The sequence below is a fragment of the Orbicella franksi genome, chromosome 6, assembly GCF_964199315.1.
Source record: "Orbicella franksi chromosome 6, jaOrbFran1.1, whole genome shotgun sequence".
Classification (NCBI taxonomy): Eukaryota; Metazoa; Cnidaria; class Anthozoa; order Scleractinia; family Merulinidae; genus Orbicella; species Orbicella franksi.
The window spans coordinates 20703130-20730659 of NC_138150.1; the positions used below are offsets into that span (position 1 = coordinate 20703130).

Genomic DNA, 27530 nt, shown 5'->3' on the forward strand with positions numbered 1-27530 from the left:
GTTCTTGCCCTGTCCAGTTCTCCGTAATAAAAATATCATTTACATATGAGTCATTTATAATATGTGGTTTGTGTTTAAAGCCGATATAATGCACACTCTGATTGGCCAATTCCAGTGCATTATTTACATTTACATGGTATACCTCAGTAAAATCATAAAACATTGTGTGCGACTAAAATAAAAAATATATATATATATATATAAAAAAAATGCCTAATTCATAACAATTTAAAATACTCAACACTAAAATGAATGTAATTCTTTACTTGAAAATTATTCTCCCGTAATGCCCATGGGCCAATTACAGGCATGCTAAAAAGTCCTAACACAAAGTAAAAGGAAATTAAGAAAACTATTGCTTTTTTCCGGAAAATTGTAGCGACTGAAGACAATGATGGAACACTCTGAGAATGCATTCTATCAACCTGATGAGATAAAATTTAAGGAGAATAGAGAATTCACGAGGTTATATCACAAACAAATTTGTACAGGACAGGAGAAAGGAAACTGCACAGCCAGGAAGAAACTGAAACTTTCTTCGACCACCAAAAAAGTATGCATGCACAACAAAGAAAACAGTCAGTGACATTCATTTAATAAGTTAGTAAATAAAAAATTAGTGTGAAGAAGAGAGCAAAGAGAGAGAGAGTGGAGATAGGAGAGCACTCTCTCCAACTAAATTGTGTATATATGTATGTAAAAGTTATTCTTATTACTGAGAAATGGTCAGGGCAAGAACTTCTATTACACTGTTCAATTTACCGAGTTAATTAGTACTATCTCACTTTTTTGGAACATTTCCATATTAAGTGTAAATACTGCATTGGGGAATAACCTCTTATTAACAAAATACGGTCGATGTACCTCCAACCAAAAGCAATGGCACAAATAACATGAAATAGCCAATCAAAATCAAAGCAGAGCTTTATTTGCAGACAGGATTGCCATGCATAATCGTCTACTCGACATTTTGGACTATATAAGCATTTCACCAAACCGAACTAATTGGACAGACAACAAAATAAAACGAGGAAATCTACGTTATAAACACAAGATGCATATCACTACATCTGAGCTCGAGTATCAACAGCAAATTCCTTTTCAATGAACGGTGACCGAATAAAAGAGAGGATAAAGAAAATTCGTTTAAGCTTGCGGTGTTAAAGTTTAAAAATTATTCACGCTTAAATTTGAACATTACTGAGAGTCTGTATTTTTGCCGACGGCTTAATTTAGCTATGCAATCATTTTATTGGCAGTAGCTTCACCGGTCTTCAACCAATTTAACCTCGGAATTCACAAAAGCATTTCGCCAAACCGAATAAATTGAACTAACAAAATGAGGAAATCTCCATACTTTGTAATCACAATATGCAAATATTCACATAGGAACAAAAGTAAATTTAGCAAATCCTGTTCGCTTCGGCTTAAAATGGTTTGTAGACCTTTCTTGGTTCAGTTTTCAACAGCAGAAGAACAAATTTTAGCAGTCTACGAAGCGGCAGTGCTAACTAAATCAGAGAAAACTTCAAAACTCGCCCGGCCGTGTTTACAAGTACGATTTTGGTTAAGCTTATTTTTAGATGTGAGGTTATAAGTTTAAATTGACGACGAAAATCGATAGAAAATATAATTTGTTTACCACTTACAGCAACCTCCAAAGCGACCCACGTGTTATTGTTTAGAGACGAGCGAAATTAAAACGATGCAATTTTTAAAATCTCTTACAGCATGGCTTCAAATAAGGAAGACTTTTAATGGATTCCAATTGAAAATAAGCTTATATCGCCGAGGAAACTTGTTAATTTTCATACCAAACGCAACAACAAAAGTCACTTACCGCAAGTTGGCAATTCCGTTCGGCCAGTGCAAATCTTCCAGGCAGAAACTTGCAGCAAAAGTTGTGAAGACTAAACTGAAGTTGTATTTTCGATAGATCAACGAATCAACCACTTCTTTCCGCTACGTTTACTGTTTTGCAATTTCTCTAAAACACTCGGGTACGTTTGATTTCTCTTGTTCATCACCTGACCAAATCAGGTGACTTTTGAATTTTCTTGCACGGCTGCACAGCATCACGTTCGCGCGAATTTTGAACTTGGCCATGGGGAGTTCGGCAGTCTTCTGAATCAATTTGTCGGGTACTTTCGCCTCCTTTCTATAGCCCTCGTTAGCTTTGGTTCACGGCATTGTTCGGTATTATTTCACCTCCTTTCTCTAGCCCTTGACTAGCTATAATTCACGGCATTGTTCAGTACTGTTTCGCCTCCTTCCCCAGCGCTGGCCCGCTCAGTCTTTTTCGCGATCTTCTTCGCTACTTCTTTGCCTGTTAATTCTTGCTTTCTGTCTTTTGCTTCAGCGCAACCCTGTCTTAAAAATATTAAATCAACCTCCGCTATCGTTTTTCTTTAAAAATCCCGCCAAGAAAAATGGCATTCACCCGCTACCAACTGAGGGTGCATGTCTCTGTCAACCTATTAGCTGGAGTATGGCCGCCATCTTGCGCGACTCCGTCGTCGTCGTCGTCGTCGTCGTCGTCGTCGTCGCCGTCGTCGTCGCTGTCGTGCGTACGCGCCCACGAGCAATACCGCTAGCCATGATAACCATAATTCATGGGTTTCCTTTTCTTCCCTATATGGGTATGGGGCTCCGCCGGAGCTCCGCTAATAAATAATTAATAAAACAAAAGCGAACAAGAAGATCTGTTAGATCTTATAACCGCGCTTTTAAAATTTAAGTGTTTTCTTAGTACTACAGTCGCAACGCAGTGCATATTCCAAAGCAATCTTTGATGATTCATTGATTACTGTAGACATCACAGCACTTGATCAACACAAACCCTATTATCGCACCATCAGTCGTAGCCGTTGTGACATCTCCGATGACGTAATAGTCTTAATCTGGAACTTTCTTCGGGATATGTATGGGCATGAAGATACGAACACTATTACAAACCGCTTTCTTTCTTTAAAGTCACGATTAAATTTAGTTGTTTTTTTCCCTTGAGTTAAGGGTTAGCAAAGAAGTCACACGAGTCACATAATTCAAGAATTGCGTTATCTACGGCTATCTTTAGTACGGTGGTTATTTCCCTATCAATGACGTAATCTTTGCACGTTCTGACACGTTCTTTGCTTGGCTTGCAAATACTTAATTTTCTTTCCGATCTATGAACTCGCTGCGATGAAACAGTCAAAGGATTTACTTCATTTGCCTAAAACCGCAAGAAATACTCGCAAAATTACAAATAAATTAATGACCGTCGCTTCTGCCGAAATAAACTTGCAAAGTAAACACGATCTTATTTGTCACGTAGTGAAAGTGAAAGCTGCAACGTCAGCGCATTCCATGGCTGACGTAATACCTTTTTTCAGCGTATTTATTATTCCCTTTAAATCCAACGCTTTGATAAAGCGAAAAGAAAATATATTTTACCCACAAAAAAGAAAACAATATCCGTAAAATTGTCCGTGTATTTATGTTTTAACAGCTTCTGGCGGAAAAACATCACACGTTGCGTGACTCAAAGTTTGGCCGAGCGGAGGTCTGCGTCTGGTCACCGACAAAAAAAAAATAAATAAATAAACCACGGGTAAACCTAGAACCGCGCTCGGCCCATGGCCGCGCGGTTAATAAATTTATGCTTTAAGTAGGTGAGTAATTCAACACTTAGCCACAACAATTTTTGAGCAGAATAACAGCTAGATTAAACAAATTAGATTTAGGAAGAAGAAGAAGTTTGCCACTGGAACGACGGTTAATTACTATAGAAAATCGTATGATTGCCAATGCAAGTAAGGATTTGCACGACTCGTGATATTTGAAAATTCTCTCAAAATTGTACGATCATAAAGGTGAGTGCAATTTGAAAGAATTTTCAGACATCACTAGTAGTGCAAATGTGTAATTACCCGAGCTTTCATATGATTACATAATTGTATGAAGTGCAACTAGGATTACGAGTGATATTACACAAGTGACATATGAAACTTTTCTCCAAATTACACCAGCCTTTAGTCGAGTGTTTTTGGTTTCCAATTGCAAATATTACGGGTAGTGTTAATGCTCCCAACCCATGAAATCAAAGAAGAAAACAACAACTTTTGATGGGAGAAAAGGGGTAGGGGATGAAGTACTGGAGTTGCCAGTAGGAATCTTACAGGATGACACGGTTCGGGTGGTTGGCAACGAGAGGACCTAAACAATAAGAACATTATTAAGCAACAACAACCAGGTTGCAGAGAGGTCCTCATCCTCTCTTTGGGGTCCTAATCCCCAGGCCCTGAGAGGTCATAATCCTCTCTCTCCTTTCTAGGGGTCCCTGTAGTCTCCAGTCCCTACTTCCTAGCGCCCCCCCCCCCCCCCTCCCCCTCTTTGGGAAGAATCAAAACAACAAACAACAGAGGTTTGGTTCCTTGGTAACAAGGCTATCTGGGGGACCCTTTCTGCCACGATAGCTGGCCATGTGAGGTCTATGGGGCAGGGGGGCGACCTATATGGAGCACTTCATCCCCTCCCATAGTTTATTTATTCTAAGAAATCAAACAATCAGAAAGTTCTAAGCCTATTAAGCTAACAAATCAGTGGTGATAATCTGATGTGACCAGAAGCAAAGAACAAAATACGTGAGGAAGCTGATGTCAGCTTCAAATTAATGTTATAACATTTGTAATACAGCTCAATGAGCAAGCATGGTCCATATGTCCAAAACAGCACTTGGCGTGGCACTAACAGTAACAATTATAACATTGTCTCAACGAGCAAGTATGCTGCTCAAGTGCATGGCAGTATAATTATGTGTGGCAAAACAGTTGATAAAACTATACTTAATTGTTAACACTATGCTCAAAGAGAGCCAAATGGGTTCGGGTGGGCGGGAATTGTTCACAACACTCTGAGAGGTCAGAGAACTTGAAGAACTACAGATATGAAGATAAGACCGCATGGTCTTGATTGACATAATGGAAAAGCATAAATATGACTGGCCCGGGAACAACGCGCCATAATGACGCGAAAGGTGAATTTGACCATTCGACACAATGAGAAAGTGTTTGTCTTACCGGGATATTGCGTCACAGAAATGTATATTATGGTAGTATACATGGGTCATATAACTTCTTTGACCTCCCTTTCATGGTTGTTCCCATTAACTTAAATTTATATTACTTATAAATTGGCTTTAATTTGCGACCAATATTGTCAAAATCTATTCTCTTTTCAGACCAAAAGAGCTCAGAATGCCTTCCCTTTGGGACTGCACATACCTATATAGTCCGAACATATCTATAGTTAGGGATTACCCTTCTTGGCATGTCTACATACGAGTGCGTGGCTGATCAGGCCGGAGCTTATCCCGGTTTCAGTAGCATAAAGCGACCAGGAGTATCTCCATTCCCCACTAGATGAGATGCTAGTCCATCGCAGGGTTACCCCTAGCATTAAATTCGTCGGTACCCATTTATACACCAGCTGGCTGAAGAGAGACACTGTGAGTGTAAAGTGTCTTGGCCAAGAACACAACACAATCTTCCCGACCAGGGCTCGAACCCGGACCGATCTCTCCGGAGTCGAGCGAACTAATCACGGGGCCACCGCGCCACCCACCCTCCTTGGCATAGCCCTAGTAATTTTATTTAGAAAGGCTACCTGGTTATCGAAAAATTGCTGAGAAGAGCGATGTTAAAAAGAAGCGGCTCGCGATTTCGTTCTTCATGTTCTTACAACGACTGTGGCAACAGCTCAACTGAAAATAGTTTTAATTGTTTTGAATAGATTCTGCACCTGACATGGCGGGCCACTCGATCAAGCTTTTAGCTAAATAAACTATTTCAAGGATAATGCAAATATCTGATACAGTGTAACGTGCTAATGATCATAGTTTGCATAAAAAAGCAACGTTAAAATGATCCAGCGTATTTTGATCAAAATCATCCCGCTAATGCGTTAATTAAATGGCCACAGAGTAATCAATACTGTAAATTGAATCAGCTTAGTAATCTGCACATAATAAATAACAGTTGTTAAAATACGAAATATAATTCTGATTCAAAAGTTGCATTTGTTATGGCAAAGTGTACATTATCGAAGTTTGACTGTTTGGTTTTTGAAATGTTTTTCATTAAGGAATTGAGCCCTGTGTTAAATATACAGAAAGACTCAATTCGTGCCAAACTTTTTACGTGACTATTTGCGTGCAAATATTTTTATCATATATATTTTAGTACTTTTTAGAATTTCTCATCAATTTTTTTACGATCATTGTTTTCTTTGCATTCGTCTCTCTTAGGAATTATTAGTATATATTTAAATTTGTACCCGTTTTATTCACTCAGTTGATCGAAGTTTGACTGTTTGGTTTTTGAAATGCTTTTCATCAAGGAGTTGACCCCTGTGTTAAAAAAACACAAAGACTCAATTCGTGCCAAACGTTTTACGTGACTCTTTGCGTGCAAATATTTTTTATCATATATATTTTAGCACATTTTAGAAGTTTTCATCAATTTTTTATCATTATTTTCTTTGCATTCGTGTCTCTTAGGAAATCTTAGTTTATATTTAAATTTGTACCCATTTTATTCACTCAGTTGATCGAAGTTTGACTGTTTGGGTTTTGAAATGTTTTTCATCAAGGAATTGAGCCCCGTGTTAAAAACACAGAAAGACTCAATTCGTGCCAAACTTTTTACGTGACTCTTTGCGTGCAAATAATCGTTATCATATATATATTTTAGCTCTTTTTAGATTTTTTTCTCAATTTTTCATCATTGTTTTCTTTGTATTCGTGTCTCTTAGGAATTCTTAGTTTATATTTAAATTTGCACCCACTTTATTCACTCAGTTCACTTGATAATGACGTTAAGCGAACGTCGAAACGTCGTCGTTGTTTTTAAACCAAAATGGTTCTAACTTTTTCCGTATTATCGCAATGTTTTATAGTTAAACTAAATTGTACATTAGTTAATAAAAATATGATAGAAGTGTCGCACTCGTGTACTATGTTGGTACACTCATTACTCGAAAATTTTCTACTTTGACATTTTTTTATAATATGCATTAGCAAGTGCCTCTAGGGACTTGTTCCCACGGTGCTTTAGTCTATTTAGTATTCTGTTATAGCTTGAAGTTCAGTTGTAATCGTGCCGAGTTCGAGTAAAGTGCATTTCGTTTTACACCGTGTGTGTCCTTCATAATATTAGACATTTACCATAATTAAGCTTTCTTTTTCATAATAAGTCGGTGTCTTGTTTGGTGGTTGATTAAAATTGTGTACCATTTTCATTCATTAATTATGCCGCTCATTGTCTGGCGTGGTTAAGTTATGGGAAGAGATTGTGGCCGAAGGCAATGAGCGGCTTGATGCCAAAGCACTGGATCTGTATCAAGACGTCGCCGAAGGGGAAGAGGGGTGGGTAGAAAATCCCTCCAGACTTACCGGCTTGCGTATCTCTTTCGAATGCCCCGAATCTAAGAAGACGGATCTCTAAATAAGGAGATATTGCACGTGGTAATTCATCACTTTATTACGTAATTAACATTCAACAAACAGGGTTACACAACCCAGACATTCTGGAATTCCGCGGCATAAATATGAATGAGAATCGTTCCAAAAGCCACACGTTGCGCAGCTGAATCAGTGCTATTCTCTAATATCAGCTCAGAGGTAAACAAAGGCTGTTTAGACCACCAGCCGGAGAATCAAACCACTCTCAAACGTGTTTGCGTTCCAAATAGTTTTAAGTATTAAAATTCAAAAGGTTCTTTTAAAAGTACCGATTCTTGACAGTTACAAATAAGTGTCTAAATATATCGTGCAGTTTTCTGCCATTACAACGCAACTCATGGTCTTGATAAGTTCTTTACAGATGCCCCCTTCAAATAAGTAAAGTTTGTCAATTCAAAAGTGTGTTTATTTATTGCGCCCAATTATACTGCACACTTTCTTCCTACAACGAACAGCTTTCAGTGACGGGAAAAATATATTGATGGTTTAATGGTTGATTAAAACGGTTCCAAAGCCACACGTTGCGCAACTGAATAAATACCGTACTCTATGCCCAGTGGCAAACAAAGTTTGTTTAGACCTACAACCGGAGAATAAAACGTGTTTTGAGTTGTTTTAAGAATTAAAATTGAAAAAGGTTCTTCCAAAAGTGCCGATTCTTGAAAATTACAAATAAGTATCTGCTAAAATATATCGTGCACTTTTCTGCCATTACAACGCAACTCATGTCCTTGATAAGTCCTTTACAGATGCCCCCTTCGAATAGGGATAGTTTTCAGTGACCGGAAAAAATATATTGATGGTTTAATGGTTGATTAAAACGGTTACAAAGCGACACGTTGCGCAACTGAATAAATACCGTACTCTATGCTCAGTAGCAAACAAAGGCTGTTTAGACCACCAACCGGAGAATTACGTGTTTTGAATTCCGAATGGTTTTCAGTTGAAATTGAAAAAGTTTCTTAAGTGATTCTTGGAAGTAGCAAAAAAGTGTCGCCAGCGCAACCTCCTACCGTTACAACGCAACTCGACGTCTTCACAAGTTCCTTCCAGATGCCCATTCCAAATACTGAAGTAAAGTCTTCAATTCAGAAGGTGAGTTGAATTTGCTCTCATTTTTTTTTCATTTTCTTTAGACATCTTAATCACAGGACACAACAAAAAGTCTAATTTTCGCTACTGATCGTTTTTTGCGTTCACAACGCGCAATGACTCTCAAATGCAAGGCATTTATTATGGACAACTATACCGTTTACTTTTCGCCAAAAACTGTCAGTTTTCAGTGTCGGAAGAATTATACCCAAAAGGAGAAAAGATATCCAAAACAGGTGAAACTTTTAATTAATTAACCCCGGTCAATAACGACAGACCGGAATAAACTTTTGGGTAAATGCTTTTGAAAGCTCTAGACTCATATTCAAATGGCTTTCATTTTACCTTCTCAAACTCATTAATTATTCATGAGCTGATGACCCAATCAGCTCGCATCAATTGGGTCAGGTGCATGTATGTTGATACCCAATGAACATACCGATCAACACACGGTAGATTAGTTCAAAAACTGATCAAGACACTGATCAAGAAACTTGAATTTTAATCAGTCTTAATTATAATTCTAAATACAGCATTTTTCCCGCTTAAATCATTGCTTACAACAACAATACAGCAACATATTATTCCTTCTTAGACATCGTTACATTAATTGTACAGTTTTTGAATTTTCCTTTCTGGAAAACAACATCCGTTAAAGATTGATCCTGTTTCTCTGTGGTAAAACATGTAGTTGTACTAACAACACTTGGACCTAGGATCTTTGAAACTTTAGACACATTTTCTTCTGTAGGCTTTTCGTACTGCAACAATGCATTAGAACGATGCCCCGACCTTTCGCGAATCAATTTTTCTTCAACCCCAGAATTGAACAGGGAGGAAACACAAGTAACGCGCAAACTGTGAGCGGTTTTGCGTTTAAAGCCTGCCGCGTCGCACATGTCAGGCAAAATCTTGTTCAAGCTGTTGATGCCTACGGGCGCTTTATCGAATGCGAACCTAGTTTTTGATGGCTTAAAGTAAAATGCAGTAACTTCCTTTGCATGAGTCTCAACTAACCCTACATACAATCTGAATATCTCAACAAGGCACGGCTCGTGCTTTTCCTCAATAGAATGACAAACGTGCTTGACCACTCGCGGCACATACTTTAGATCACAAAGACCTCCATGATAAGTTTTAGAGGCATTTTCTTCAAACTTAATAAAATTTGGACCAATTTCAAAGTTGTTTACAACAATATTTCTGTGGTCTCCCCCCCGCAACCCAAAAACTTTTCCGTTGTAGAAATAGATCGTGTTCAATAACGACTTAGCTGATGTAGTTCCCAGCAATTTCTTTTGCCAGAATACTGCTTCTTCTTGCTCGCTCACAAACTCCTTTTCCTCTTTCTTACACTTAATGTGAAGCCCTTCTCGAACGCCATTCTTCATCTCGGCATCTAAGCAACGTCGGAAAAGGACAAACCTTCAAAAAATAACACACAAAATTAAAGTCCTGAAACAGTTCATTTTAAATTACTAACCAATTCGGTCTAAAAGTTGTCAAGTAACTTTTGTCACTAGCATCCAGAGGATTCAAAGCTTCTGATCCATTTTTCTCCTCCAAATAACGCTTGAGGGCACAAATGATACCATAAACAGACTTCGGAGGGTATCTTTCACCGGACTTTTTAGCTACCTCCATCACAAATTTTGACAACCAATAGTTCAGCGACAGAGCGTCCATTCCAGCAATATCTACACTCACAGCGGTAACATTGTGTAAATCGTAGTCCTTGAAGAGACCGCCACAATCTAATACCGGAACTTTAACCTCTCTCAACCTCTGCCATTCGGCAAAAATGTTCACAGCCCACTTGTTTTTATACTTAGTTGAAACTGGAACAGCATCATTCACCAAAACATTTTCTTGAGAAGAGGTTTTTGGAACTCGAAAACGTTCTGATCTCCACTCGATCTCCATCACGCGGCATAATGTTAATTTATTAAAAATTCAACCTTTAAAACTTGCCCACATGGCCGCATATAAAAGATTCATTTCATTTACCATATGAATAAAAAACAGACAATAGCCTATTGAGCACGCCTACTAATTACCTATTCTTCGAAAAAAATTCTCATGCTACTTTGAGAAGCCAGCTCAAAAACTCGTGCTTCGTTTTTCATCAGGGGTTCCAAACACCTCGAAACAATAAAAGCACTCCGCCTTCGGCGTCGTGCTTTCATCTGTTTCTCGGTGTTTGGAACCCCTGATGAAAAACTCGCACTCGTTTTTGATCTATTACTTCAATATTTTACCTAGTTGCAGAGAACAACGCGGTTATATGGAGGAATTACATTTTATTCAAAAGGTTTTCTTCAATCGTATCCATAATTCTAGTCAGGATTAGCAATAGTAATTTTTCCTGCATCTATTTAAGTGAGATATACTTTTTTGCCTGGGAATTTCCGTGTAAGGTACGAATCACTAACTTCGATTATTCTAAGAAAAAATGCTATCTTTACTGACAGGTGAAAGTTAGAGCTTGATGGTTTTTAAGTTACCATGGTTACACAGGTGAAACCGTCGAACAACAATTTTGCTGAACACTGGGAGGAAAAATCAGAGCCAGGCATGTCTCCTAAACCAACTAAATGGAAAGAGTTTGCCTCCAACACTACCCTTCACGGACTTAGATACGCCGCCGATAAGAGTCATTCCATTTTAAGACGAGGCATTTGGTTCATATTTCTTGGGGCGGCTGCTACGACCCATTTGTATCTTGTATCCCTAAGCTTAAATAAGTTCTTCTCAAGGCCAATAAAAACAGTAATCTCACAAGAAACTCCCTCAGAAGGCTTAAAGTTCCCTGCGGTGACAATCTGTAACTTAAACAGGTTCATGAGATCAAAGATAGATACGGCGGACGAGGACGAAAACTTTGTAAAAATGGGATTGAACATCAGTGGATGCAGTGAAATACGTAAAGTTCGTGGAAATCTCACTTGTGGCCAAGCATTCTTATGTGCTTATTCGCCGTATGGAACAGCCCTTGTTAAAGGCTGTAATGGAACAAAGCGGCAAAAAATAATTAATGTTATAAACCGTTCTTCACATCGTCTGTTTAACGAGGAAGAATTTCTCACAAAATATGGCCATGACATAGCAAGCATGAGCTCGTCTTTTCTTTTTTGCTTTTTCATGCAAACCAAAAGATGCTCTGATAGAGATTTCGTTCCAAAACTTACAGAATATGGCATTTGTTTCACCTTTAACGCTGGTCAGAATGGCTTCTCTCGCAGTGCAAAATATGAAGGTCCTGACTTTGGGCTCAGCATTTTTCTCGATGTTCAAACGGAGGAGAGTACACTTAGCCAGTTTTCGAGTGGACTGAAAGTGATTGTGCACGATCAAGACACCTTTGTCAACCAATATAATGGATTTAACATCGTTCCGGGTACTCACGCTTCGGTCGGAGTCAAATTAAGAAAGGTAAGTTGTTTTAAGAGTGTGTCCACGAGAAAACCAGGCAGGAGGTGATACATTTCAAATCACCGATTTCGTTCAAACTTGACGCAAAGTTTGGGTTTGGTGAGTAAATGATCATGGCCAAAAATTAGGTCAAAATATTTTATTCCCTTCAAGTTAGAGGGACCCCCTCCAAAAATGGCCGCTTGTCACTAATTTATGCATATTTAATTAGCTGTCTTTGATTTAGTATTTCTACAACAAGAAAGGCCATGTGAAAATGAAATCCACTGGATCATGTTCTACTATTATCAGTTCTACTACGTAATATGCTCTCACTATTCATGTTAGAATAATATGTATTTGCTGTTGCCCAGTGAAGATATTTGCCATCAATTAAAGGCTATTCACAACACTACGTAATATGCACGTTACTTAAGATGGAGCCCCGGATAGAAATCCAATTGTCTAGTTCAAATGAATAGCTTTGCTTTGAGACTGATAATAGTAGAACATGATCCAGTGGATTTCATTTTCACATGGCCTTTCTTGTTGTAGAAATACTAAATCAAAGACAGCTAATTAAATATGCATTAATTTATGACAAGCGGCCATTTTTGGAGGGGGTCCCTCTATAAAATATTTTGACCTAATTTTTGGCCATGTTCATTTACTCACAAAAGTTTGAGCGAAATCGTTGATTTGAGTTGTATCACCTCCTGCCTGGTTCTGCTGGTTTTCTCATGGACACACTCTTAAGGCAGTAAAATATACCTCTGCCGGGAAAGTCAGTTTTTATCATTGAGTTCAGTACGTAAACATTTCAATCACACAAGCACGCGCGTCATTTTTTTATCTTGATTTCATTACAATTTTTGGCCATATTTTGTTTGCTCTCTTCTGCTTTTTTGATTCTCTTTGCACGTGATGCGGACCTGGTGTACGAGAGCGAATTTATAGTGGGTCACAGTGGCGATCTTGGCTCAAGCCCTAGCCAGGGACATTGTGCTGTGTTCTTGAGCAAGACACGTTACTCTTACAGTGCCTCTCTCCACCCAATTTTATAAATGGGTACCGGCGAAGTTGCTGGGGGATAACCAGCATCCCATCCGGGAGGGAGTAGAAATACTCCTAGTCGCTTCATGCTCCTGAAGCCGGGTTAAGCACCGGTCTGATGGGTCACTTGATTCGTATACAGACTTTGCCTCCATCATCACATTCATTTCTCCATGTGGAGTTTGGGGCCAGACTTTGTCTTGCCTGCCTGGAAACAATTACATCATATTATTCCTCTCAACTCATTTCTAGCACAATAGACTCCCGGCACCTTTCAAAACGAACTGCCGACAGGATACTCTAACGGGAATTGGTTCTTACACCAAAGACGGCTGCATTTATCAATGCATCACAAATGTCACCCTAAGTCAATGTGGCTGCCGCACTACTGCATCACCAGGTTAGTTCTGATTAAGCAATATAACCGTTCGATATAACCTTCTCTAAACACGAAGGGGATTCGGAGAGTTCGAGACAGAGAATTCTCCCAGTTCCCAAGTGCTTTGGATGAAGCTGTATAAACACGGAAAAGTACTCTATTGCTTTTATAAAACATTTCTCAAGTAATTCGGGGGAATCTAAAACGTCACAACCGTATTTACATAATCTCATCTAGACACACCTATCGACCAATGAGAACACGCCTAGTATCTCAGCTATTTTATACAATAATGAATACCGACAGGTCCAAACAAGATGATGTTCGAGTGTCATATATGTGAAAACATGAGGTATAATAATGCTTAGACCGTTAGTGATTGACCGCTCTTCAGCCCTGGTGTAATTTTATTGGCGACTAAAGGCGTAAATTTTTCACCAAAAAGAAAAGTCATTGTTACTAGTGGGCTTTCTTTTCCCCTAACCTAATGCAAATATCGTTTCTAGAGCGGTTTTCAATTGAGTGTCGCAAAACCAAAGCCAAAGTAATCACTCTAGCCAATCATAAAGGACATAGACAATACAATGAACCAATCAAAACTCGAAGTAATGACATTTAGCTGACGCGAAGCCCGGGAAAACGAGTGCGAGTGAGTCAGGAGTGGTTCTGGTTTTATTTAATTCTGATTGGATGAAAAAGTGGCGCCAGTTTTTTAAGCTAATCGTCCAATAAATGTAGCAAATGCCAAACCAATTACTTTTCGTCTCAATTAAAAACCGCTCTATTATCGAATTGCGACCCCTTAAACAGTATAAAGTTTAAACGCCTGCAGTCCGTAGTAGGCAAAAAACTCCCTAGGGACCTCTTCTGGTCACCAGGCCATCGTTGGCCTCGAACTAGCCCTCCTGAATCGTTAACGGAGAGCTTTCGAGTGCATTGAGCACCGCAGTAATAGACCAGTTCCGAGTTACCTTGGGCCTCTGTTTCAAAACGAGGCTTTGTCCAAAACCTTTCATATAAAAATGAGTTTGATTTGCATGAAAATGAACCTGTAGGCTGAACTCATTTTCATATGAATAGTTTCGCACGAAGACTCGTTTTGACAGAGGCAAAAGGCAACTCGGAAATGGCCTATTGATTACATTGACCTCGTTCCAGTCTTTTGTAAGTGATAGGCTATGATTTTGCATTTCCTATCATTTAAAATTAATATCGTTAACGGGAAAGGGGGATTTAGATATCAAATTTTATCACAATATGTTAAAAATCAAACCTACTCTTTATTATTATTTTTTTTTTCAGGTCCAGAGGGGGTACCTGTGTGTTCTATGCGAGACAACGAATGTGTTCAGAATTCCCGAAGTACGTAAGATAAATTAAAATTAGTAGTGATACTGGCAACGCAGTCACATGTACATCCACAGTCGGACAAGTTAAAAACTGTTAAAAAAAAATCACTCCTTATCTGTTCTCGTTTAATCTTGTCAGTTTTATTTGGGCTCTGATTTAGGGGCAAAATGAGCTGACATTATGTTCCAAAACAGACAGACTTAAAAAAAAGTTTAAAAAAGCTGCTACAAAGGAAACAAAGGTTAGAATTTAGTCCGAGAACATGTTCATGTATGCTACATGTTAACATTCTTAATCTGCACCGACATCAGCACGACGTCAAAACATATTGCCTAAATACGGTACCCAAAGAGGTACCCAAAGGGTCATGTGTGGGATACGTGGATCCAGAATGCAACGCAATCTTTGCAACTCATTTGCGTTAACGGACACGAGCCGATGACAATAGTGTGGGATACCACAGGTATCCCATACAAAAATGATTTAAAATTAAAGGAGCTCAGCTACGTACAAAATTACATTTAAACATGAAGGAATTGGCTTGTAAATAGTAGTTTACTAAGAAAGAAAATCATTAACGAGATAATTAATAATAAACCGTAAAGAAAGAATGATAGGCAAGGGTGGACAAGATTAACACGGATTACAAACAACGAACTTAAAAAATCCTAGCTAATCTTTCAAAATGCGCAATGCAAATCGTGACGTCGCTCATTTAAAGAAGTAAACTCTTTCAGTCCAAACATACCCTTCGTTTATTTCATTACGAATGGTTATTTATTTTCAAATGTGCTTTAATGGAGACGATTCTTTTATTTTTAACTTTTTAGGTCAAGTCAACTTAACAGAGTGTTCCTGCAGCAACGCGTGCTCAGAACTGGAATATGAGTCACGTGTTTCCTATTCCAAATTCCCGGATGACTCAATAATTAACATTGTGCATCATTTGTTTAAGAATAAACATAGTTCTGATTACATGAGGTACGTTATTTCCAGGAAAAAAAAACCTTTAAGGGCTCTCTTAATGTTAATACAAACAATATCGTACATGTAAATACTCTTTTTCTTTGGCCATCGTCGCTCAACAAGAAATGACACACAAACTGCGGCGATAAACATGACAATAAAACGCATTGTTGGAAAAGATAAATAGATTTGTATCATTTAACTTGACGTTTCGTATGTTTTGACATAAATACTCAGACGTGACCGTTTTGATTAGAAGTAAGAACTAAATTTTAAATTTAAGACAGTGGCGGATCCAGACCAGGCCGGTTGTTTTGCTTGCACTGCCGGCTTTTCTTCGATCGGCGGTTTTTTTTTTTTTTTAATCCAGAATAACGGGGCGGAGGCGCCAGGCGCCCCGGACCCCTGCCTTAGATCCGCCACTGTAAGATAAGTAACTAATTAACAGCAAGAATGACCGAAGCTGAGAAAAATTGCATATTAAAAGATACACACTGATAAAGATAAAGCTTTTCTCTGCTAACATTATCATTTAGGGTAGGTTTCAATTCCCTAATTAGTAGAGTCGCCTTTATCTTGCAATGTGTTTCTGATCGACCTCGTGCTAATATCTCAAAATGGTCCCACTTTAAGTTGTGACCAGTTGACGTGACGTGATCTGCGATAGTAGATGCATGACAGCTACTCGTGATCGCTTTAAAATGTTCAGTTTTTCTGTCATGCAGTCTACATAGATTAGATAAACTAGGATGCAAACACGTTAGCCCAATCCGTCTATTCATTGTTCACTCGTTCATTCGCTCGTTCCTTCAAGTTCGTTCGTTCAAACATTGTTTTTTCATTAGAATAGTAAAGCTATGGAATAATTTACCAAGAGACTTAGTGGAAGCTGATAGCTTCCAGCTATTCCGATCCAAGCTCAAATTCTATCTGAATGCTTAATTAAGGATCCTTGTTTTTATATTTTTTCTGTTTTTCTCGTATTATTTTAGGGAGTTTTTACATAGGGTTTAACTCATAACTTCCTTTTCGAGACGCCTTTTCTTTTTTATCTTTTGTTTTTATATGTGTACTTTTGTAACTTTGCGTCTTGAATAAAGAATGTATGGAACAGCTGCAGAGCCCGATTATGAGCAAAACAAACGCAAATAGAGAGGAAGTTAGGGGAGAATTTTCTCCTTCATAAAGCATTTTTTCCCGCGTTATCTCGCTTTCGTGCTTTGTCAATGCATGACCTATTGGTTGAGTGACTAACTGTTTCTTGTTTATATATTTTTGCTATACTCCTCACAGAGCGAACTACGTCTTTCTCCAATTGGGGTTTCAACACTTAGTCTATGAAAGGCGCGAGGATGTTCCTAGTTATGGTTTAGAGAGCCTCTTTGGTAAGTCAGAAAGAGACTTAAATAACAGATAGCCACGACAACATTTAAACACGGTTTAGGCCCGTCCACACTAATGCGTTTCCAGATCGACGCGTTATCGATGGTAGCTGATGGTTTTTTTTTTTTTTCAAACCGAAAGCGCTAAAACGGTCGAAAACGTTAAGACGCTTTGGGAATTAAAATGCTGCAAATGTCCTTTGCACGTGCAGCATGACGCCAGTTTTATCGAAATCCTCCAGTTTTGCCGACAAAACTAACACGACAGGACTTCAATGATGTACACGTTTTGGATGAAAACGATGAGCGAGTTTTATCGTATTAATGTGGACGGTAGGTGAATCCGCCTCAAGAAGTATAGTAAGAGAACTGAATGACACGTACATAGCTATGTCACTATTTCGGGTAAAATAACTACCCAGCAATCACGATTTAAGAAATTCATTCAACAGGTGAGTTCGGTGGCAACATGGGCTTGTTTCTTGGATGCAGTATACTGACGCTCTGCGAGTTCATGGACTTTCTGTGGGAAGTTCTGATTTCCCAGATCAGGAAAAACTCCGTAGAAGTAAACTTGAGCCCCGAAAGTACCTCTTAAACAAAAAAACAACAATAATAACAAAAAACATTTGAACATCTTAAACATTTCAAACCAAGGGGCCACACTCCTCAAGAAGCAGAAGCCTGTGACATTATGTTCTGCTACAGCTACAGACAAAGAAAACGTCAAGAAATGAGACTTGTTTGTGAGCTGGGCACTAGTCAGCCATGCGGACTGAATTTCGATTACAGACATCTTTACTAGGTCGTCGCACGTTCTTTGGGGGCGCACCTTTTTCCAATGTAAATCAACTTGACTTTTCCACAGAAGAAGGGCTAGGCTCGAAGCGTTTGGAACTATTTAAACATTATGACACTTAGAGCTCGGATGTGAGAAGTTAAGATTTCTTTTCTTGCTTATAAGTACAACTGCCACGCAGTACACGGCAGTTTTTTCTGTTAATCAATTACTGTTAAACAGTAATCAGTCGTGTTGGCAACAAAAAACTCAGTATTGGTGATTGTTTGCATCATCCCACTTAAAAGTTCCAGTGGGGAGGATTTTTCTAGTGTTCAAGAAAGTTTCCGTTTGATGATTTAGTGGGTTCCTTAGAACGTGAGCTGGGCGTTTCGGGCTTCAAATACTGAAGACAGGCTAAGCCTGAAATCGTGTAGTTTACCCTAACTATTCGACACTTTCAAGAGCTTTTTCAGACTTATATTTAGTTCATCGCCATTGTGCCAGACATTATATAACTATTTAACTCATTTCTACTGTTTCTTGGCATGCTCCTGTTAATTTTTTGTGCGTATCCTTACTGGGCAAACGATGTCACGCGTCGAGCGCACAAACTAACTAAATAATATTTAGGACCTTACGCAGATACGACGGCGACGGCGAGGACCACGCCTACTAGAAAATCTATTTCTATTTAAGTTCAGAATTTTGCAGTTATCTAGATCCATTCAGTGTGTTTGTCAGTGTAAAAACTTGCCCTTGTTGAATATGCTAAGAATGCATTCAGTTCTAATTAGAAATACAAACAATATTTTGGAACAAATTAGACAAAACTGATAGAGAGAAGCCTAATGTTAAGAGTTTTAAAAACAGTGTTAAGAGTAAAGACCTATCACACTTAATAGATAATTGTAAGGACTGTGATATATGCTGCTAGGCCGTTTTAAATTTTACATTTTATATATATAAGTTCATATATTTCATTTATTTATTTATTTACTTTATATATTATTCATTAAATTGTAAATAATATTAACGTAAGCTAAGGTATATGTTATAGTGTAAATAGTGTGCCCAATTATTTTTTTTTTTCTCGTTTAAAGCTAAATACCTATGACACTTAAATAAAGTCTTTCATTCACTCATTAATACAAAAAAAAAAAAAAAACAGATAGCCGTAGTGGTTTACACTACGTTCTCCAGAAAACACTGAAGTTGGTCATTTCACGTTGTTGATTTGCAAAAGATGGCTACGAAATCTACAAAGGTGCATACCGATCTGCTCATTACGCCTTTCTTTTGGCGACGTTCCCGTCAACTTTGTCATCGTGTTTCGCGTAAGGTCCCCAATATAATTGGATCACAACTTTTGGAATTATAAACACAACAAACATAATTTTATAAAATCTGACAAGATAGTCTGTCTCCGTTGGCTTATCTTAATGTTTTTACTAAAATTCCTGAAGAACATGCTAGGTTTCTTGTGGCCTTTTTCTCAGAACCAGGCTCAGCCTTCAATCGCCTTTAAGCCAGGCTAGCGTGAGTGTAATATAATGTTTAATAAATATTTAGTATAAACAAACCGAGTAAGTTTATGCTTTAAGTAGGTGAGTTATTCAACACTTAGCCAAAACAAGTTTTAAGCAGAATAACAGCTAGATTAAACGAGTTAGATTTGGGAAAATGTTTGCTACGCGAACGCCGCCTAATTATTATAGAAATCGTACTGATTGCAAGTGCTACTAAGGATTTACACTACTCGTGATATTTGAAAATTCTTTCAAAATTGTACGATCATGTAGGCGAGCGCAATTTGAAAGAATTTTCAAATATGCAAATGTTTAATTAGCCGACCTTTCATATGATTACATAATTGTATGAAGTGCAACTAGCGATTTCGTTCTTCGATTTCGTTCTTCATGTTCTTACAACGACTGTGGCAACAGCTCAGCTGAAAACAGTTTTAAGAGTCACTAACTGGAAATATCGAGAATGGCTGGCCAGGTTAGAAAAATTGAAAATCCCGAAACTTTGCCTAAAGAACGCTTTTGGAGAGCCACTTTCGAAAATATTATTCTGACTTCCGTAGAATTTAAATTCTTCGAGAAATTCGCAAAAAACGGAAATAGAGCTTTTTGCCTCATTAAATATGCAAAAAATATCTGGAAAATTGACAAAGTTCTCGGTATTCGCATTGAAACAATTTACAAAATTAGAACTCGGGGTAAACTTAGCTTAAGAGCTTTACTTTTCTTCTATCTAACAATAGGAAGTTTGAAATTTTTCAAGCATTTTGAAGGATTCCGTCGACCGTTGAAGAATTGCCTTTTCAAGCCCCTATGAAAACGGCAAAAATTGCGTAGTTTTACGGGCTTAAAACGCATCTTGGTATGTCCGATATAGAACTAAAACAAGTACTGTGCAAAAGAGTGTCGCTTTTACTATAAGAACATGGAAAAAAATTTCTGGGCAATCGAGGTTCACACAGGTAAAATTCAAAAGTTCGCTACAGTCTCTTCTCAAATTTGCATAATGCGGTATGTTCAAAGAACTCTATTGTCGAGCACCCTAGTCTGTTTTCCATTTGTGGGCCTTGCTTTTTGGGAAATATACAAAAAGATAGTTGATCTATGTCGTTATTACAACATTGTTTCATTATTTCACGCAAGATACAAAAAATCTATAGAAAAAGCCCAAAATATAAGTTCAAAGTTACATAGATTAAACATGCTACATGTATTACGTGACTGGCGTCACGTAAGAGATATTTTCAGTTAACTCCAAATGGAATTCCTCAATTATTGAGGTTTAGACACTTGATTATAATAGAAGCAAATAGGGGTTTGTCTTTCCCGTCTATACACACTCGATTAGTCTGCAAATATTTGAAAGGAGACTGGTCTTTTAAAGTATTTTTTAACCATTGTGTGTCGACTTTGATCTTGATGGAAAACGGATTAATTAGATGCACTAAATGAAACGAAGAGGTTTTATTAACGTGACCAGCTAGACCAAGGAAGCAGGTTTTCTTGAAAAATAGGGTAAGACTGTTTGATGTCTATCCCGCGATCTGACCTCGGTTGGAATTCGGCCTAGTCCAAACGTCGTGCTTCTGCCGTGCCGAACTCAAATAAATTTGTCCCAGCAGTGGCATGACAAAAAGCTATGAAAGATTCAAACGTCGAATTTAATTCAGTCGCGCAGAAGATCGGAAAAATTTTGCTTTGCTGAAGACCTTTTTAAATGCTAGAAAGCAACTGCAGCTGATGCAGCAGGATATGAATTCACAGGGACGGCGGAGTCTTTTTTCAACTGAAGGAAGCGGGGGTGGGAGGAGGTGGGGGGGTTGAAAACGAGCGGTGCCGGCGCAAGTTTTGTAGAGGGGTCTAGGGGCATCCTCCACCCCAAAAAACATTTTAAATCTAGGGGCTCGGACATGGTATTTTTGACATTCTCCATGGTGTAGTTCTTAAGAAAACCAACCTAATGGATGAACTATAAAATAACAGGTACTTTTAGTGCATTTGCAGCAATATATTTTGAAGGTATTGTGAGCTTGATACATCTTTCTCAGCCCTCCATGATATATCACGGCCTTAGCACTGACTGACCTGCGCTTTTACACAAGCCACCCCGTGTGTGGGAAGGAAGTGCACGCTGCGGAAAGGTTAAAACTATGTAAAGATGAAAAAGCTTCCTACAGATTTGGTACGAGGTAGTAGCTTTGTAAATTCTTGGTAAATCTGTAGTCAACCAGACTTTTTCCGTTTTCTTTTTGGTCTTCTTTAGTTCTTCATTTGTACCTCATACTAAAACAAAATAAACTGTCGTCGTGGTAAAAAGTGGAGGGGAGGGTGCGGGGTAGGGGGGGCGGGGTGGGCTTGAACCCCCACCCCGGCTCTGCCGTCCCTGGTTAGGGGTGGCGAATGGTCCTTCAAAAACGTTGAATTTCACGGGTCTCGCAGTCTTGTTTTTTAGCGGTTATGTGCGTCTCGCAGTCTCGATTTTTATACGAAGCTCTCTCGGAGTTTCGAATTTTTTCAGTTGCAAGGTTAACTGTTTCGAAGTTCCGATTCGTTTGTTTGTTTTAATAAATGACGTCTTCTCGTCACTTGATATTGAATTTCAATAAAGCAACTTTCAAATTTCCGAGAAAATGTTAATGCTAACTTCTGCCAAATTGTCTGAATTCCACAAAAGGCTGCAAAACTTACCGCAACGTCATTTTGGCGCCAAAAAAACAGTTATTTTGTTCTAGGATATCCTAACGTAGTGTGCTATAGTCGAATTTCTAGTTTTGCAAAGGCTGGCTAAAAGGCTAAAAGAAGATTTATTTTACCCGGTAAAATAAATGGTTTTTATGGTGCTTGTTATGACTCCGTTCTCACTTCCGCCTAAGAGGCTTCCGGGACTACGCACGGTTATGACGCCACATGCCTCAATGCCCTTTCTCTCCCTTCACGTCGATTGAAGAAAGCATTGTCCTAGAATTTCCTCCCCTCCTCCACCCCGTCTCCTCCCGTACATAAGGGAGCTTAAGCAAACCACGACGACGACGGCAACGAGAACGTCACCAAACAAAAGGCTTAATGAGCAAAACAGTAGCTTCGCACGTGCGTTATAAATCTTTGTACATTTCTTCACCGTCCTCTGCAAAACAACAACGTGAAATGACCAAGTTCTGAGTCGCATTGAAACAATTTACAAGACTAGAACACCGGATAAAATAAGCATATTGAAAGCTTTATATTAAATTAAATTTTGAGAGGTTCCGTTGACTGTCGAAGAATTCAAGCCCCTATGGAAACAGAAAAAATTGCGTAATTTTACGAGCTTAAAAGGCGTTTTAGTTTACCCAATATCGGGTCGAAATAAATACTTCGATTAACTATTGGTCGTCTTCAATCAGTATTTGGAACAAAAAATCTGGGCAGTAAGAACGCGCGCCAGCAAACACAAACGTTTTTAAGGCTAGGTGAACTTTTTTGCATAATTGAAAAGTCTCTTCATAGAGTGACTACACGATATATTTCTAACAGTGTTTTTTTTTGGGCGTTGTTGGTGTCTTCAATTACTTAGCCTTAATAGTTTCCAAATAAAAAAGAAAGAGGGAAAATTGATGGTTCACCTGACAACCGTTTACATAACACATTATCCCCTGTCATATTTTTCGGCTCAATCCCCGTAAAAGGTACCGCAAAAGCTCTCGGGGTGGACCTTTTGAAGATTAACCCCTAAAATGTACAACGAGCACCCCCGTTATTTTTATACGAGTCTCCTCAATAATCTAGAAAATTCAATTGGAGCTAACTGAAAATATATATTACGTGACGCCAGTCACGTAATACATGTAGCGTGTTTAGTCTGGGTGACTTTGAACTTATATTTTGGGCTTTTTCTGTAGTTTTATGTACCTTGCGTGAAATAATGAAACAATCTTGTAACAACGACATGGATCTGTACGGGTCCGCAAATGATCCCAGGACCGCAAATGATCCCCAAATTGAACCGCAAATGATCCCAGGACCGGAAATAATCCCCATATTGGACCGCAAATGATCCCGATCAAAAAATAAGGAATGGCTTGGATTTATATCAGAGGAAGGTGAGAACATATACAAAAATTATGAACTAAAAAACATGTTTATCATTTTACAAAAAAAATATTCCACGATTGCTGTTTTGTTCTTCGAACGGTTCAGATCGTTTTCACTGTCACGCAATAACAAAAAAATAATAATAAATCGAAAAACAAACCAATGGAAAAAGCTAAGAAATTGCGATGTACGCTATACCGAGATAACTAAATAAGACACTTCTCCAAGTTTTAGGCCTGTGCGTTTCCCCAAACTTCTGAAATTCGTCTTAAATGTTTTCCAGAAATTTACAGAGCCCAGTAAGGAAACGCCATGTTGGTATACATCCGTGGTACACCAATATGGCGGCCGGAATATTGTGTAAACATCTGGAACTTACTTTGGCCTTCCAGGCGACTGATTATCAGTACTAAACAAACAAGCATTTACACAAACACTTTTCCTAATGCTCTAACTTCTAAAAAGGCTCAAAATCATGAGATAAGTATATATTTTTCAACAAACTCGATCGTAGCCTTGTGTCACGCAACCTACATAACTCTGAAATTCAAAATACTCTGGTTTCCAAAGGAAGCACGCTTATTGTAAACAGAAATAAATGTACCGCCTCTTATGCCTGATGAGGATAAAAACACGTCACGTGAAGACGATCTATTGAATTAGAAGTCTTGGAAAAACACATACTTGGCGAAAAAAAACACATACGGTTGCGATAGTATCAAACATCTATCAAACAGCTAACTTGTCAAAACGAAGTGCAAGCCTTGGCCTTGCTTGGTCATGAAGCTGAACTTCATAACTATAGCTTGGAATTTTGGCTTCTTAAAATAATTAAGTAGTCATTTCCGAGGAATTAAAGCCAAAATACGACCAAAGAAAAATTACAAAATAAATTTGTTCAAATTTCCAGTGCTGCACACTAGGTGTTTTACAGAGTGATGAAGCGTTGTAGGCTTGTGGGTCTACTGAGGTGACAGCGTCTTCCTTAATAGTTGCTTCATGGTTAGATTTTAGTTTAAAACTTTAGACGAGTGGCGTTAATGGCTGATAAAATGTGATTTAACTATAACACTGAAATATCAATGTTTAGCAAAGGAGAATATGTAGCGTATGTTGCACTGATCATAATTTTACTGAGAATTGCAAAGAAATGCAAGCCAAGTCGTGTTTTCATGATTGAGTGGTGACATTCACAACATCGTAGTTAGCAACAAAATTTAGTCGAAAGTATGAAAAAAAAAAGCAAGTTGTAAGCCATTACAATTATAAAATGGCTTTAATAAAAACGTCGGTATTCACCTACGCCAATTCCCTATCCACACCATCCCACCATCCATGCTATTCGTTACTTTTTTAGTCGGGATCATTAGCGGTCCCCATCGGGATCATTTCCGGTCCACGATCATTTGCGGTCCAATTTGGGGATCATTTGCGGTCCGGGATCATTTGCGGTCCTCGGATCATTTACGGACCCGTACAGATCAACTATCTTTTTGTATATTTCCCACAATGCATGGCCCACAAATGGAACAAAAACAGACTAGAGTGCTCAACAATAGAGTTCTCTGAACATACCGCATTATGCAAATTTGAGAAGAGACTGTCGCGAACTTTTGAATTTTACCTGTGTGAACCTCGATTGCCCAGAAATTTTTTTCCATATTATTATAGTAGATACGACACTCTCTTGCACAGTACTTGCTCTAGTTCCATATCGGACATATCAAGGTGCGTTTTAAGCCCGTAAAACTACGCAATTTTTGCCGTTTTCATAGGGGCTTGAAAAGGCAATTCTTCAACGGTCGACGGAATCCTTCAAAATGCTTGAAAAATTTCAAACTTCCTATTGTTAGATAGAAGAAAAGTAAAGCTCTTAAGCTAAGTTTACCCCGAGTTCTAGTTTTGAAAATTGTTTCAATGCGAATACCCAGAATTTTGTCAATTTCTCAGATACTTTTTGCATATTTAATGAAGCAAAAAGCTATATTTTCGTTTTTTGCCGATTTCTCGAAGACTCTAAATTCTAATAAAATCGGAATAACATTTTCGAAAGTAGTTCCCTAAAAGCGCTCTTTAGGCAAAGTTTCGGGATTTTCGATTTTTCTAACCTGGCCAGCCATTCTCGATATTTTCAGTCAGTGACTCTTAATTATTTTGAACAGATTCTGCGCCTGACATGGCGGGCCACTCGATCAAGCTTTTAGCTAAATAAACTATTTCAAGGATAATGCAAATATCTGATACAGTGTAATGTGCTAATGATCATAGTTTACATAAAAAAGCAACGTTAAAATGATCCAGCGTATTTGATCAAAATCATCCCGATAATGCGTTAATTGAATGGCCACAGAGTAATCAATACTGTAAATTGAATCAGCTTAGTAATCTGCACATAATAAATAACATTTGCTAAAACACGAAACATAATTCTGATTCAAAAGTTGCATTTGTTACGGCAAAGTGTACTTTATCGAAGTTTGACTGTTTGGTTTTTGAAATGCTTTTCATTAAGGAATTGAGCCCTGTGTTAAATACGCAGAAAGACTCAATTCGTGCCAAACTTTTTACGTGACTCTTTGCGTGCAAATATTTTTATGATATATATTTTAGTATTTTTTAGAATTTTTTATCAATATTTTTATCATTGTTTTCTTTGCATTCGTGTCTCTTATGAATTCTTAGTTTATATTTAAATTTATACCCGTTTTATTGACTCAGTTGATCGAAGTTTGACTACTTGGTTTTTAAAATACTTTTCATCAAGGAATTGAGCCCTTTAAAAAACACAGAAAGACTCAATTCGTGCCAAACTTTTTACGTGACTCTTTGCGGGCAAATATTTTTTATCCTATATATTTTAGTACTTTTTAGATTTTTTATCAATTTTTTATCATTGTTTTCTTTGTATTCGTGTCTCTTAGGAATTCTCAGTTTATATTTAAATTTGTTCCCACTTTATTCACTCAGTTGACTTTATAATGATGTTAAGCGAATGTCGAAACGTCGTCGTTGTTTTTTTAACCAAAATGGTTCTAACTTTTTCCGTATTATCGCAATGTTTTATAGTTAAACTAAATTGTGCTTTAGTTAATGAAAATATGATAGAACTGTCGCACTCGTGTACCCGGTTGGTACATTCATTATTCGAAAATTTTCTACTTTGAAATTGTCCATGATTGAGCTTTCTTTTTCATAATTGATCGGTGTCTTGTTTGGTGGTTGGTTGAAATTGTGTACTATTCTCACTCGTGTTTATGCCGCGGAATTCCAGAATGTCTGGGTTATGTAATCCTGTTTGTTGAATGTTTGTTTCGTAATAAAGTGATGAATTACCACGTGCAATATCTCCTTTTTTTTTTTTTTTTGATCCGTCTTGTAAGATTCAAAACATTTGGAAAGAGATGCGCAAGCTGGTAAGTATGGAGGGATTTTCTATCCACCCCCCTCCCCTTCGGTGACGTCGTGATACACATTCAGTGCTTTCGCATCCAGCCGCTCACTGCCTTAGGCCACATTTTTTCCCCATAACTTAACCACGCCAGAAAATGAGCGGCACAAGTAATGAATGAAAATAGTTCCAAAAGCCACACGTTGCGCAGCTGAATCAGTGCTATTCCCTACTATAAGCGCTCAGGGGCAAACAAAGGCTGTTTAGGAAAAGGTTGTTGTTATTCATCGTGGTAGATGCAATAATAAAGTGTATTATCGTTTGTCATACGATGTAGTCACTTTAGATGTAGATCGCGACGTTTCGACTGCTTACTGCTAGTCTTCTTCAGGCGATAAGGTCGACTGGTTGCACGGTATCATTTATATCACAAAGGTCGGCTGTGATTGGTGTATTTCGATCCTCCTATTGTTCCATTGTTCCGACGAGTAGCTGTTCCCTCAGTGGTCCGCTGTTGTACCGTTCTCCTGTTGTTGTGTTTTTTGATCGTGGGCATCCATGTTTCAGGAATTTCAATTCCACTATCCCTGTTCATGTTATTAGGGTGAAGTCTTATGTGCATAGCTTCCTTGA

At 38.2% G+C, this 27530-nt stretch overlaps 3 protein-coding genes across 3 annotated transcripts; 2 read left to right on the forward strand and 1 right to left on the reverse strand.

Moving 5' to 3' along the window:
• Positions 1–9808: 9808 nt before the first annotated feature.
• LOC145490110 (uncharacterized) lies at positions 9809–10834 on the reverse strand. Its single transcript, XM_081469215.1, has one exon. It carries the CDS (start codon positions 10514–10516, stop codon positions 10064–10066), a length of 453 nt encoding a protein of 150 aa, XP_081325341.1. The 5' UTR covers positions 10517–10834; the 3' UTR covers positions 9809–10063.
• An 80-nt stretch (positions 10835–10914) lies between these two features.
• Positions 10915–13496, forward strand: LOC145490109 (acid-sensing ion channel 1-like). Its single transcript, XM_081469214.1, has one exon. The coding sequence runs from the start codon at positions 11099–11101 to the stop codon at positions 12071–12073; it is 975 nt and encodes a 324-aa protein (XP_081325340.1). The 5' UTR covers positions 10915–11098; the 3' UTR covers positions 12074–13496.
• Positions 13497–15224: 1728 nt separating this feature from the next.
• On the forward strand, positions 15225–19057 carry LOC145490505 (acid-sensing ion channel 4-B-like). Its single transcript, XM_081469612.1, has 4 exons — positions 15225–15249; positions 15617–15767; positions 17046–17137; positions 17587–19057. The coding sequence occupies exons 1-4, from the start codon at positions 15225–15227 to the stop codon at positions 17730–17732; spliced, it is 414 nt and encodes a 137-aa protein (XP_081325738.1). The 3' UTR covers positions 17733–19057.
• The last annotated feature ends 8473 nt before the right edge of the window (positions 19058–27530 follow it).

Bases quoted from the DNA above. Each gene is read 5' to 3' on its own strand.
- LOC145490110 (XM_081469215.1), bottom strand. From the start codon at position 10,516: ATGGAGATCGAGTGGAGATCAGAACGTTTTCGAGTTCCAAAAACCTCT.
- LOC145490505 (XM_081469612.1), top strand. From the start codon at position 15,225: ATGACAATAGTGTGGGATACCACAG. The intron at 15,768-17,045 runs GTACGTTATTTC...TACTCCTCACAG, and splicing joins CATAGTTCTGATTACATGAG to AGCGAACTACGTCTTTCTCC. The intron at 17,138-17,586 runs GTAAGTCAGAAA...TTCATTCAACAG, and splicing joins TGGTTTAGAGAGCCTCTTTG to GTGAGTTCGGTGGCAACATG.
- LOC145490109 (XM_081469214.1), top strand. From the start codon at position 11,099: ATGGTTACACAGGTGAAACCGTCGAACAACAATTTTGCTGAACACTGG.